Source organism: Orcinus orca, chromosome 6 (genome assembly GCF_937001465.1).
Source record: "Orcinus orca chromosome 6, mOrcOrc1.1, whole genome shotgun sequence".
In the NCBI taxonomy this organism is placed as follows: Eukaryota; Metazoa; Chordata; class Mammalia; order Artiodactyla; family Delphinidae; genus Orcinus; species Orcinus orca.
The window spans coordinates 31837019-31851008 of NC_064564.1; the positions used below are offsets into that span (position 1 = coordinate 31837019).

The 13990-nt window shown below is 39.1% G+C and overlaps 1 protein-coding gene across 3 annotated transcripts in view; it reads left to right on the forward strand.

Moving 5' to 3' along the window:
* Nucleotides 1–13990, forward strand: part of FAM120A (family with sequence similarity 120A) — a 104276-nt gene that overhangs the window by 18861 nt on the left and 71425 nt on the right. For all 3 annotated transcript variants that reach the window (XM_004284106.3, XM_033413651.2, XM_049711481.1), the window contains exons 2-3: nucleotides 1713–1959; nucleotides 5786–5868. In XM_004284106.3, coding sequence (XP_004284154.1) covers nucleotides 1713–1959; nucleotides 5786–5868 — 330 coding nt within the window. The remainder of the gene's footprint in view (nucleotides 1–1712; nucleotides 1960–5785; nucleotides 5869–13990) is intronic.

Genomic DNA, 13990 nt, shown 5'->3' on the forward strand with positions numbered 1-13990 from the left:
CTGAGGGGACTGGAGCTAGGGGGTGGTAACTCACAATCTCTCTTCATTTCAGGGCCTCTTAGGAAGATTGTGCAGACTTAATATTAAAGATGTCTGGAAAACAGGAATTGCTGGTGATTTTTAAATGCCTTAAGACATTGCCGTAAATATAAAGTTTTATGTAATAAAGTGATTTGAGGTAGAGAGCATGGACTTGGAGATTATCATTTCTAGATGAAGCTGGGCTAATTAAAATAAATTTTAACTGTAGTTTTCTATTTTAGTGAAAGTACTCTTTTTAGACTGAGATAAAACAGCATCATCCTATTCTAAGACAGAAGAGTAATTGACTAATTGTATGTTGTTATTGTTTTCTTTGTAAAGCAAAATATTTTTATCAAAATACTTATTAAGAGAATGCAAAAAATTATTTTTCCTTTAAATATGCATCTTTAAAAGGACTGCTTTGCTGCTGAGATTTCATTATAACTAACTTTCTAACAAAATTTGCTGAAAGTCAGTGAGAAATGAGAGTAACTCTACAATGATGTCCATCTAGTAGGTGACCATTGAACACTTGAACTTAATTTTTAATGTATTTTAAATTTTAATTCAGTATAGCCACAAATCGGGCAGTGTAGTTCTAGAAATTTATGTTTAAGGGCACTCACTTGTTTTTTACCTTTAGGGCTCTATGGAGAGTTAATTTTCCACAGCTGAGTCACCCAATTAAGTTTAAAATTCTGTTTTCTAAAATACCTTTATCCATTGTAGGGGGAAAAAAAACCTGCCAAATTTTAGTTGGTTAAATGAGTGTGGGTAACAGCAGGAGAGGAATTGTCTTTGACTTTATATATATAATTTTAGGAAAATGTTTTTCAATGCCCTTTGGTATGTTTTTTGGAATAGAGAAATTCTGGGGGCTTTTTGCTTTCCTGTGGGCATTGCTTCTCTGCCCTCTTTAGTATGTGATGGACACCTGAGATAGATGGGGTTGACCTTTCACAATGGGAGAGCCAGTAGAAGTAAGAAGCTTTAGCTTGTAGTTTTCATCACTAAAAAGGCAGTAAATTTAGACCTAGCCTTCACAGTGGTCCTGAACCTGGTGCCATACCACCAGGCCTGGTCCTTTGCACAGAATAAACGAGTGACAATTATTTGGGGGTAAACATGTTCATTCTTATTATTACCCATATGCTGAATGCTTCAGGGTCTATAGTAACTAGTAGGTAGGTGATGGATAATACTTGGCTTTTTTTTTTTTTTTAATCCTTCTGGTTATTTCACCTATTTGCTTTGACTTACTTTGAAGAAATTATTTTGTTTTCACTGAGAGTGGCTGGCTTCTTTCTGTCTCTGTCCTTTACACTTCTTTATTTTCCTCTTCTGTCTCTTTTTTTCCCATCTGTCTCTTTTCCTTCAAAATACTGTCACAGGGGCCACCTGGGATTGTGTATTTTTAAACAGGGTGATCTTTGAACTTGATAAGAAATTGAAAGTTAATTTGCAGTCTGGATGGGATCGTAAGTTACTGACCAGGAGATTATTTCCCACTGAAATTTCTTATTTGAGCAATGTGCTGCATACTTTATGATTGTTAGTTTTGACTGTTTGGCTCTCTTGTATATCTTCCATATCTGGAATTTACAGATTCTGTACAGATATGTCTGTGTATTGAGCACGTGCTGAAGTGGTGCCTGGCCTCTGACGAAGTGGTCTTCTCCCTTGCACAGGTTGCACAGAGCATCGAGGATCATCATCAAGAAGTGATCGGTTTCTGCAGAGAAAACGGCTTCCACGGCTTAGTTGCATACGACTCTGATTATGCCCTGTGCAACATCCCCTACTATTTCAGTGCCCATGCCCTAAAACTGAGCCGGAATGGGAAAAGTCTCACCACAAGCCAATATCTGATGCACGAGGTTGCCAAGCAGCTGGACCTGAACCCAAACCGCTTCCCTATCTTTGCTGCTCTGTTAGGTAGGTGGGCAGTGTGAAAATTCATTTTATAAAGGAGTTCTGTACTCGGGACATACTGTTGTTGTTTTTTTTTAATTTCAATGCTAGAATGTTTGGGATTGTATCTTACTTAAATTTCAAAAAAACAGGGAATGGGCTGGGCTTCTCCTCAGTAACATTCTTTACTCATTATTTTTTGGTGTCACTGAAAATGTGCTTCATTTGTTCTTGTTTGTTTATGTATTGTTCCACTTAGGCCGATAAACTAATTTTGTGGAAAAAAATGCCCTTAAAGTTTGGGGAAAATAACATTTAAAAATCACAAGTGTTAACACAGTCTCACTTATGAAAATTAAACATTTAAACCTTTGGCACAAATTATGTTTGTTATAGAAGAAAATATGCTGTGAAGTTAGCACTGTCATGTTTTCCCCTCATTTTCAGGATTCTCATTACTTTAAAAGGAAAACAACAAAAATAAACTACGTTACCTTGTTTCCAGTGCCTGCATCTTAAGTAAATGTATACATGTCTTTAAAAACTCCCTTGGAGGGGGCTTCCCTGGTGGCGCAGTGGTTGAGAGTCCGCCTGCCAATGCAGGGGACACGGGTTCGTGCCCCGGTCCGGGAAGATCCCACGTGCCGTGGAGTGGCGGGGCCCGTGAGCCATGGCCGCTGAGCCTGCGCGTCCGGAGCCTGTGCTCCGCAACGGGAGAGGCCACAACAGTGAGAGGCCCGTGTACCACAAAAAAAAAAGAAAAGAAAAAAAAACACTCCCTTGGAGGAATTCCTTATGCTGAATACCTAGAAAGGATGAAATCTGGTTTCAACTAAGATTTTATATATTAATTTCTTTCTCTTAAAAATAACTTGGCAATAGGTAATATATTTATTTATCACTTTATGTCTGTAGTTTATAGTTATTTCTTTCTTTTCTGTCCACTTCCCTTTCTTGTGCTTGGAATGTACATGTTTCTAGCTACTTGAATATCCGGCTCTAGTTTGCTCAGAGTTTGTAAAAATTATGTCCACAGTATAAGTAAATGTGTTCTGAGCAAAGCCCTCCTGTGAGTAAAATCCATGAATTTCAGTGATGGGATTGAGGGCTGTTTGGGACACACAGGCCCTTTTTGAAAGATGTGTGGTCTCCAGAAAAGTGCGATCTTATTGTACTCTCTCAATTTCTGTTCTAGTGCTTAGCAGCCTGATCTGGTCATGTTTAAGAGGGGGATTATATTGTGGGTTTTAGAAATTCCTAATTATCAGATTTTTTATAAACATTCCAAAAAAGTTTTATACAACTAGAAATTATAGTGAGACAGCCATAATTTTTCATATATTATTTGGTGATAACATTTCAAACTGTATAACTACAAATCAATCAAAAACTTTCTGATTTTACAAGTTGTCTTTATTTGGATCTAATCTCAGATACATGTCTTTAAGTTAGTACTTGGCTATTTTCTGTCCATTTTCTTAGTGAACTCTTGTGACTTGGGATTTGGAGGATTAAAACCTAATTTCTAAATGTATGTAGTACTTTCATATTTTCAGACATTAAAATATAAAAGGATATTTCCTCAAATGTTAAAAAGTGATGGAGTGGATGGGCACATTATGAAAAGTTTCATATTTACTTAAATGTTACCACAGTTGACTTTAAGTGAATGGGAAAATTGTATGCTTTTAGAATATGGATGCCTTAACTAATTTGGGAAGGATATTTGTTTATCTTATTAAGGAAACATTGAATAAATTTCTTGGGAGATAATGCCAACTAATACTTTTCTGGCTAACTTATTTTGTGAAATAGTAAAAGAAATGAAAAACAATAGTAACGTTGTGAATAATTTAGTAATAAATTAAGGCTTGGAATTTCTTCAGAAAATTTAGGCAAGTTATAGATAAACGCTTAATTGGGTGAACATTTTTAGTTTAGATTTTGTGTAAAAGTTTCAACGTCCTCAAATAAGAAAGATTATTTTTCCAATAGAAAGTATAATTTCTCCTTTTTTGTAATAGAAGGTATAGCTATATAAGATGTTTTGTTTTAGAAAGGTTGAGTGAAATACTCATTTAAGTATTTGACCCAAGTTTTAACAGACTGTTCTTTTTTTTTTTACATCTTTATTGGAGTATAATTGCTTTACAATGTTGTGTTAGTTTCTGCTTTATAACAAAGTGAATCAGCTATACATATACATATATCCCCATATCTCCTCCCTCTTGCATCTCCCTCCCACCCTCCCTATCCCACCCCTCTAGGTGGTCATAAAGCACTGAGCTGATCTCGCTGTGCTACGTGGCTGCTTCCCACTAGCTATCTATTTTACATTTCACAGTGTATATATGTCCATGCCACTCTCTCACTTTGTCCCAGCTTACCCTTCCCCCTCCCTGTGTCCTCAAGTCCATTCTCTACATCTGCGTCTTTATTCCTGTCCTGCCGCTAGGTTCTTCATAACCTTTTTTTTTTTAGATTCCATATATATGTGTTAGCATGTGGTATTTAACAGACTATTCCTTTTTTTTTTTCTTTTTTTTTTTTTGCGGTACGCGGGCCTCTCACCGTTGTGGCCTCTCCTGCTGCGGAGCACAGGCTCCGACGCGCAGGCCTAGCAGCCATGGCCCACGGGCCTAGCCGCTCCGTGGCATGCGGGATCCTCCCGGACTGAGGCACGAACCCGCGTCCCCTGCATCGGCAGGCGGACTCCCAACCACTGCGCCACCAGGGAAGCCCTAACAGACTATTCTTGATGTTGGAATTGGCTTAATATCTTTTCAGATAGAAGCTTCAAAAACAAATCTCAGATACTTAATACTTACTTAACAGTAAAGTTCTATACATTCCATGAGCCGAGGAAAGCAGTACAAAACTCGGTAACTCATACAATTAGGACTTAACTTTGCTCTTCTGGACATAATGACAGTTTGGTACATCTGTATCATGTATTTGTGTGTTTAGAGTATTATGATTAGCAGTATTGCAAATGAACTCACCTTGTTTTGTTTTCTGTTAGCAGCTGATTAATGAATCTGCTTAGTGTGGAGATGACTAAATCATAATATAAAAATTACAGAATTATTTAGGAAATTACTGCTTCTAAATTGTATCAAGACCACTAACAAACCAAAGATGTTAGTGTATCAGGCATCCAAGCACTACACTGAAGGGAGAATGTTCCCTGCAAAATGTAGTTTCTCAGCTGAACACACTTCTTATTTGTGACACAGCCCTGGTGATAGTGCATAGAGCTGATTGGCACTTCTTGATAGCACTTGTAGTCTGTGCTTTGTATACCTATTTGTGGGTGGTGCTGGAAATTACGGGAGGAGGGTGTTGATCCATGTCACAGGCAGCAAACATTGTCACTTAACCTTCCTTAGATTTTATAACTATAGATTCTGCCTCTGCTGTTGAACCTACTTCACAGAATGCAGTTTGAACCATAGTCTCTCATAAACAAATGAAAAGTTGTTTCAAATTGACATTTGGCATCTGGCATTATCAGACTGACCTTAATACTGTGCTGGGGAATTACTTAGGTTTTTATGCAGTTTATTCAGTTTGAATGCTGTTGAGCCTCTACTGGAAATTCACGTTGTGCTTGAGGCAGCTGCAAGAAGTCTGTCTGCTGTATGTTGCTTTGTATTAAAAGATGAAGAAATATTCTCAATTTCTGTGTGGAAGTTTTATGTGGTGTATCAAATGAGGTGGTCCTAAGAAGTCATATTACAAAGTCTGAAACTAACAAAGATAATCTACAAATTATAACATGCAATGATACTAAGTTTCCCCTGTGTCACTCATGATGATGGCTTTTATGGTATCCCTGTTTGTATTCCAGGAAATCACATTCTACCTGATGAAGATCTGGCTTCCTTTCATTGGAGTTTACTTGGTCCAGAACATCCACTAGCCTCACTTAAGGTACATATTCATTTCATTTCCAACATTTGTTGATTTTGATATTACTTTCATAATATAAATAATGTTTCTTTATTGTAGAAGGAAATATACCACAAAATTAGCAATATCCTGCTTCCCGCTAACTTCAGAATCTGTGTTGCCTTAAAAAACAAACAACCTGCCTTATCTTGTTCCCAGCACCTATATTTTAGGGAAATATATAAATGTCCTTAAAAATTCCCTTAGAGGAATTCTTCATGCCGTATACCTAGATAGGTGGAAATTTTTTAGCTAAAGTGTTTATGTATTAATTTTCTTACCTACAAATATTAATTTTTTTCAATAGATAATATCATCTTCTGTTAGTCAGATCAACATCTTACATAGTTTGATAAGTTTCATAATTTTCTTACTAATTTTTAAATATTATAAAAATCTATTTACAGTTTTAATGCTTTTTTTTTTTTTTTAGTTTTAATGCTTTTTGAATGATGGAGGAGACCCAAGTTCATTACAGAAGTGGTCCATTTGTACTATTTTGTTAATATTTATTTTCTTATTTTTCTCCCCTTCCTGTTTGTGAAAGTAATGAACATCCAAGAAGATTCTCTTAACTTTGATTTTCTAGAGTGGGAAGGTTTACGGTTTGATGTGAACATAGTAGTGAAATTGGTATGAGCCACTAGGGAACTTGGAGTTGTACTTGTTAGTGGCTTCCTGTGATTTTCCGTATTCCCTTTGCTGGGTAAAGTGGCTCTGGTGTTCTCTGCTTTTTAGTGTTGTGATCATAGCTGCCACTTGTTAGGTGGGGAGCTGGGAAGTCGGGACCTACACTGGCTGGCAGCCTGGGCCTCAGTTCCTCATAGTAATAGGGAGGTTGCATGGAATGGTTTCTGAATGCACTTCTCCTGTTGTCAGAATTGCCCTCCAAATTGGAGTTTTTGTGTTTTAGCTTATAGTGAGCTTTTGTGATACTTGCAAGTTCAAGCGGTATTCCTTTCCTGCCTCTTTCATCTTGTTACTTGCTGCCTAGAATCCCCTTTCTTTTCCATTTCTTATTGATGGGTCCTGATGGGTTCCTTTTTATCCTAACAGTTCTTTGTATGGGGCTTTTCCACTTCTGTTCAAAAGTCAGTTTTTCTCCTCTTGTTAGAAATTACTTGTTTTCTTTTGCTTTTTTGTCCTTGAAGGGGTACAGCTTTCTCTTTGCTATTGGCCAGAGTGTTCTTCATGTGTGTTTTCATTTACAGAGTGCTACAATTTGTAATCTTGATTCCAAGCTCCTGGTGATACCATTATTGAATTGCAGAATGGGAAAAGTGTAGTCCGAAATCAGGTGGACTCAGAAGTATTGTGCTCATTAGGTTCATTAAGCAGTATGCTTTTATAAGTTGAGACAGAATGAAGGCTTGTTTTTTAGAAGGTTTGTAGAGTTTTGAGTAGCAGGGGTGAGAGGCTCCCAGGATCCCAGACCATATACATATATCTAAATTGAGCTTGCCTTCTTTCATGTATCAGAGGTTAGGAGTGAGGAGCTGTTTGAATAATTACTGGAAAACCAACTCAAACTATTGGTAGGTTACAAACATCATTATCATGTATTTTTCCTAATAGTTTGTTAAGAAAAATACTAAGTATATAAAAAGTTGAAATAGAAAATGTCTATCCATATATCCACCATCTTGGTTAAACAGTTTTTAACAGTTTCTTCTAAAGTATATTTGTATGTGTGTGTTTTTTTTTTTTTTTTTTTTTTTTTTTTTTGTGGTACGCGGGCCGCTCACTGTTGTGGCCTCTCCCGTTGCGGAGCACAGGCTCTGGACGCGCAGGCTCAGCGGCCATGGCTCACGGGCCTAGCCGCTCCGCGGCATGTGGGATCCTCCCGGATCAGGGCACGAACCCGCGTCCCCTGCATCGGCAGGCGGACTCTCAACCACTGCGCCACCAGGGAAGCCCTGTGTGTTTGTTTTTTAACTCAACTATTTGGAAGTAAGTTGCAGATATCATAACACTTCACCTGTGAAAACTGTGGTTTATTTCACCACCACCTAAAAATAAGGATAATCTCTTAATTATATTATTATTATCACATTAACTAAATTAGCAATAATTCCCTAATGTCATTTAATATTAAGTCCATGTTCACATTTTTCTATTGTTCTCTGAAAGTTGTTTATAGGATTGTTTGTTGGTTTTTATTTTAAAGCAAATCAGATTTTTTTTGCATTATCATCATGTGTATTTTAAATATTAGCTGGGTGTTTTTATGGCATTGTGAAGCAGTCCAAAATAATTTTTCAGTGACTTGATAAGTTGTAGGATTTTTAAAGTCATATTCTGAACAGCAAAGCATTTTAAAAAATTGCATAACTTTTATGTTAAAAAATTGCATAACTTTTATGTTTTGACCTTTTATACATAGTTTTCTGTGTGTAGTATCGTTTTAATCATTTTAACAAAGACTGTGGGATATTGAATGTGGTTTTTTTCTCATGAACATTACTACCGTATAGAATTATCTGTATCCCATCTGCTTTTTCAGTCTCTTCTTTTTCACAGTAATAAAATTAACTACATCTTTTGAAAATTTGGTTAGTTGTTGTTTATGAAACTTCCTTATGATTTTTGTTTGTTCCTTTTTAACACAGTATGTTGTATACACAGCTTTTAAGGATACCTGATTTTGCATACCCAAGTTCAAGCATTCCTTTTATCATCCTTTATTTTGCCAGTGTTTCACCAAAGTCATATCTACTAGTTTATTGTTCACAGAGGGTTGGTGTTATATGAACTTATTATCTAATAAATTCAAATCACCCCTTAACATGTAATACCATAATCTTAGCCCTGTCAACATTTTAACCATTGTATTCATTTTAATGGTTTTTGTGTTCCTAAACTTCATATTCAGTTTCATGTATTTCAGGTTTTTATCCCCATCAGTCATTCATGACCCCCCCCCAAGTACTTCTGGCCCCAGAGTCCCTTCACCATTTCCTTCACGTTGGACAGGCTACTTTGCAAATTTTATGCTCGCCTTTCCTCTCCCCAGACCTCCCACATGTGTTGTTCTCCTGTACAGCTAATCAGGTTCTATTTTGCTCTCTCTATACCACCACCCCAATTGTGGCAAGCAGGCAGTGTGCCCCTCCCCTGGCACACTGCCTCCCCCCGCCACTCCCCCCAGGCCTAGCTCTGCCCATCAGCCCCAGGCCAGGCAGGTGCTGGTTTCTCTTGAACTCCTTCTCCCTCTATGTGTCCAATTAAATTAAAATATGTCCTTGAAAGCCCCCTTGCTTGCTTCTGCCTCTTCTCAAAGATCTAAGTGCTAGCTCTTGTACATCTCTCTTTCTGATTTAAATAGTCTTTAGTGTTTATTTATATAACCCTACCTTCAGGTTCACTTATTTTTAGTCACCTTCCTTTTTTTTTTTTTTTTTTAATTTTATTTATTTTTGGCTGTGTCGGGTCTTCGTTGCTGCGCACGGGCTTTCTCTAGTTGCGGTGAGTGGGGGCTACTCTTCCGTTGTAGTGCGTGGGCTTCTCATTGCAGTGGCTTCTCTTGTTGTGGAGCACGGGCTCTAGGCACGTGAGCTTCAGTAGTTGTGGCACACAGGCTCAGTAGTTGTGGTGCATGGGCTTAGTTGCTCTGCGGCATGTGGGATATTCCCGGACCAGGCATCGAACCCGTGTGCCCTGCAGTAGCAGGCAGATTCTTAACCACTGTGCCACCAGGGAAGTCCCAAGTCACCTTCCTTTACCAGTATTATCTTTTCCCTGAGGCAGCTGTATACCAGGGCAGTCTGTCAGGTCAGATTAGGAACGTTTTGTTTTAAATTTACCTAGAGTTTTACCAAAGTTATCTCTAACTTTATATTTTTTACATGCCACCAGAAGTCACTGAGTAATCCTTTTTACCAGTGTCTTTAGGGACAGGATGTGGCAGTTGACCCCGGGGAGGAGGGAGTATGGTTCTGGGTGAGTAGCATGTTAGGGTCCCTAGGAACGTGGAGGTGGACAGAAGAGCCATCTATGTCTCACCATGCAGTCCATGCAACCCCAGCATTCCCAAGGTCAGGGCACATGGCAAGGCCCACAGTGGGCCCTCAGGATGAAGCCTGGACTCAAAGGATCTCCTCTCTCTTGGCTTCCCTGAAGGGGAAGCGGGTAGCAGCTGCACCTGCTGTGATCAGTGTCCAGCCAACCAGTGATCTTCATATCCACCGTACGTGGCCCCTGTCTGGGTTTCACACTGGAGCCAGCTGCCAGAGAGAAGAGCAGCATGATTTCAGGCATTTTGAGTTTTATGGTATATCTAACGTACTATGCAAGCTTACTAGAGTGAGATTGATGATCAGACTTTCTGGGATCCCTTTTGAAGGAAAGTTGAGTATAAATTGTGCATGAATAGAAAGATGGGCTTCAATTATTCTGAGTTCCACCTTTTAGGGCAGGGGTCCCCAATCCCCGGGCCACAGACCGGTCTGTGGCCTGTTAGGAACCGGGCCACACAGCAGGAGATGAGCGGCGGGTGAGCGAGTGAAGCTTCAACTGTATTTACAGCTGCTCCCCATCACTCACATTACCGCCTCAGCTCCTCGTCATATCGGGTCTGCTGCGGCATTAGATTCTCATAGGAGCGCGAACCCTACTGTGAACTGCGCATGCTAGGGATCTAGGTTGTGTGCTCCTTATTTGCAGGAAAACAAGCTCAGGGCTCCCACTGATTCTGCATTATCGTGAGCTGTATAATTATTTCATTATATAAATGTAATAATAACAGAAATAAAGTGCACAGTAACAGCAATGCACTTGAATCATCCTGAAATCATCCCCCTCCCCGTCCGTGGAAAAATTGTCTTCCAGGAAACCGGTCCCTGATGCCGAAAAGGTTGGGGACTGCTGTTTTAAGGCATTGCAAGAGGTGGCAGTTTGGGCACTTAAGACCTTCCAAAGAAGGAATTCCTGCTTGCATGTTAGTGTTAATTGAAGTTAACTCAATATATTCCTTTCTCAAAAAGTCATCCTGTAGTTTCATAAGAGCTAAGAAGTACTTCCTAAAATCTAAAGACTTTTCGGGCTCTAGAGAAAATAACGTTAGGGGCCTGGAAGGTTGAAAAATTCAACCATTATGCATTGTGGAAGTGAGAGCTATTTATAATTGCACTCCTGGAAGAGAACCACTTTTAACAGATTGATATTTGGTACTCCAGAATTGTTTTTAAATGTACATCCTGCTAATATTATTATTATAATGTCATCATCATCATGCATTCAGTGAGCTGCACATTCTTAACAGTCTGGAATTTCAGTGCACAGATTCATGGTACTGGGCTTTAAGCTTTTAGGTCGTGGAAACTTGCTTCTAGTAAGAAGTCTTATTCTTTGCTCATTTAAAATTTATATGTGGATATCCTTAAATGGAAAATAAAAGACTGAACTCAAAAGATTTTTGCTTGTTTATATCTTCCCATCAGAGCTTCCTTCCCTGTCCCCATTTGGTTTTAAAGTGAAGATGGGGGACTTCCCTGGCGGTCCAGTGGTTGAGACTTCGCCTTCCAACGCAGGGGGTGCGGGTTCAATCCTTGGTGAGGGAGCTAAGGTCCCGCATGCCTCAGGGCCAAAAAACCAAAGCATAAAACAGAAGCAATATTGTAACAAATTCAATAAAGACTTTAAAAATGGTCCACATCAAAAATAAATAAATAAATAAATATTAAATAAGTAAAGTGAAGATGGAAAGGTTGGCATTCTGAGGAATCTGCTGAAATCACTGGGACTCAAGAATAGCTTTTCTGTCTCTGTTTTACCGATTGTGGGTGGATCACAGGTCACTTTGCTGGGAAGGAGGGACAGAGTCATGGGAAGGGTTTGTGTTCCCTAGGTGTTACAGGATTGCTTTCAGTTTAGCTCCTTGCTGTTGAGGGACTGGGCCTGCCCTGGGCCTGCGGGCAGAATTCTTCCGAGTGAGCTGAAATGCATGACCTAGCCAGAGGAGGGGAGATTCGCGGTCCAAATGCAATCTGAAAGATAGAGTGTTTATAGTGCCTGACTTCTGATTCCTGGGGTGGTGAGTGATAGGGTCAATGAAACAAAAAGAAGCTTACTAGGGTATTTTTGCTTTCTCTGTTTCTTCTCATGACCTGGAATCTTCTAGTTTTATGTTAAATAAGTGGCATATTCTCAGTTTCAAAAATGTGTGCAGACACTGTCAAGCATATTTCCTCCCCTGTGGGTCCAGAAATCTCCGCCTTGTTTATAAGTAGGCCTTCTCCATCACTCTGACTGCAAGAGATACTTCTCTTGGAAATGTGGCTCTTTTGGCAGTTTCCCGACCCTGTGTCTTGGGTGCGCACACATACACCCCTCACCTTGCCAGTGGTCTGTCTGCTCTGAGCACTTCTAGGCGGCTCAACCGGAGATGTCACTTTTCTTGAGACTAGCCCAATCTGGGTCCAGAACGACATGTGACAGAATTGGGGTTTGCTGGTAGTTTACTTCCAAATTGCCATTCTTGGTTAGAGTGTTTTTTAAATTTTCTTTTTATAACAGTTTTATTGAGATATAATGACATATCATAAAATCTACTTTAAAGTATACAATTCAGTGGTTTTTAGCCTTCACAGAGTTCGTGCAACCATCATCACTGTCTAATTTTAAAATATTTTCATCACCTCAAAAAGAGACCCAGTACCTTATCTGTTAACAGTCACTCCCCATTTCTCCCCCTCCCCTACCCTCTGGCAACCACTAATCTACTTTTTCCTCTATGGATTTGCCTCTTATATAAGTGGAATTATATGACCTCTTGTGTCTGGCTTCTTTCATTGAGCATAATGTTTTTTCAAGGTTCATCCACACTGTAGCATGTATCAGCACTTCGTTTTTTCTTTTTATGGCCAAATAATAGTCTGTCGTGTGGGTATACCTACCATGTTTAATCCATTCATCAGTCAGTGGACATTCAGGTTGTTCAGTCACATTTTGGCTTTGTGATGCTGTGTGAATATTCAAGTACAAGTGTTTGTGTAGACATGTTTTCATTTCTCTCAGGTGTATACCTAGGACTGGAATTGCTGGTCATATGGTAATTCTATGCCTAACATTTTGAGGAACTACCAGACTGGTTTCCACAGTAGCTATACTGTTTATACTCTTACCAGCTATGTGTGAGGTTTCTGACTTTTCCACAACCTCGTCAACACTTGTTATTGTCTGTTGTTTTATTTTTAGCTGTTGTGGTGGGTGTGATGTGGTTTTGATTTGCATTTCTCTGATGACTAATGATGTTGAGCACCTTTTCCTGTGCTCACTGTCCATTTGTTTACCTTTTTTGGATAAATGTCTATTCATATCTTTTGTCCATTTTTAAATTTTTTATTAATGTGTTGTAAGAGTTTTTTAAAAATATATTCTGTATACAAGTCTCTTATCAGACACATAATTTGCAAACACTTTCTCCCATTCTGTGGGTTGTTGTTTTACTTTCATAATGGTGTCCTTTGATAACTCTTCTGAGACTCAGGCAAGGTCAGCGTCCTGGAGATTACCCACAGATAACTTGGCTGCATATTGTCTCCAGTAAAATAGTGTCTACTCTACTGCGGCCTTCTAGGCCCAGAGTCATATACTGGGTCTTCTCCCAGAAGAGCTCCATTTCCTATCGTACACTTTTAATATCCCTTCTCCCTTTTGTCTCCATTGCTTCTATCTTTAGTATTCTCATAAGCTGACACTTGGCTCTTTTGCCCGTCCTGGGGCCTTCTGCCCATTTATTTGTTCACTGTTTCTTTCTTCCCTAGCTGGCCTGGACCTCTTGGTGGGTCATCTTGAACTGGTTGTACCAACATCACCCTTCTCTTGCTCCTTCTTCCATCTCACCTGCCCAGCAGACCCCTCCACCCTAGATAGGTACTATCTAGAGAAGATTTGAGAACCACACAGCTAATGGATGCCACTGCAAACTTATGGTCTAATTTTAGAAAGATCTAAATAAATGAAGAAATGTGTGTGTTTATGGCTCAAAAGACTCTGTTGTTATATAGATTTACTGCATCCCAATCAAAATCCAAGCAAGCTTTTTTTTAAGTAGAAATTGAAAAACTGATTTTAAAATTCATGTGGAATTGCAAAGGACGTAGAA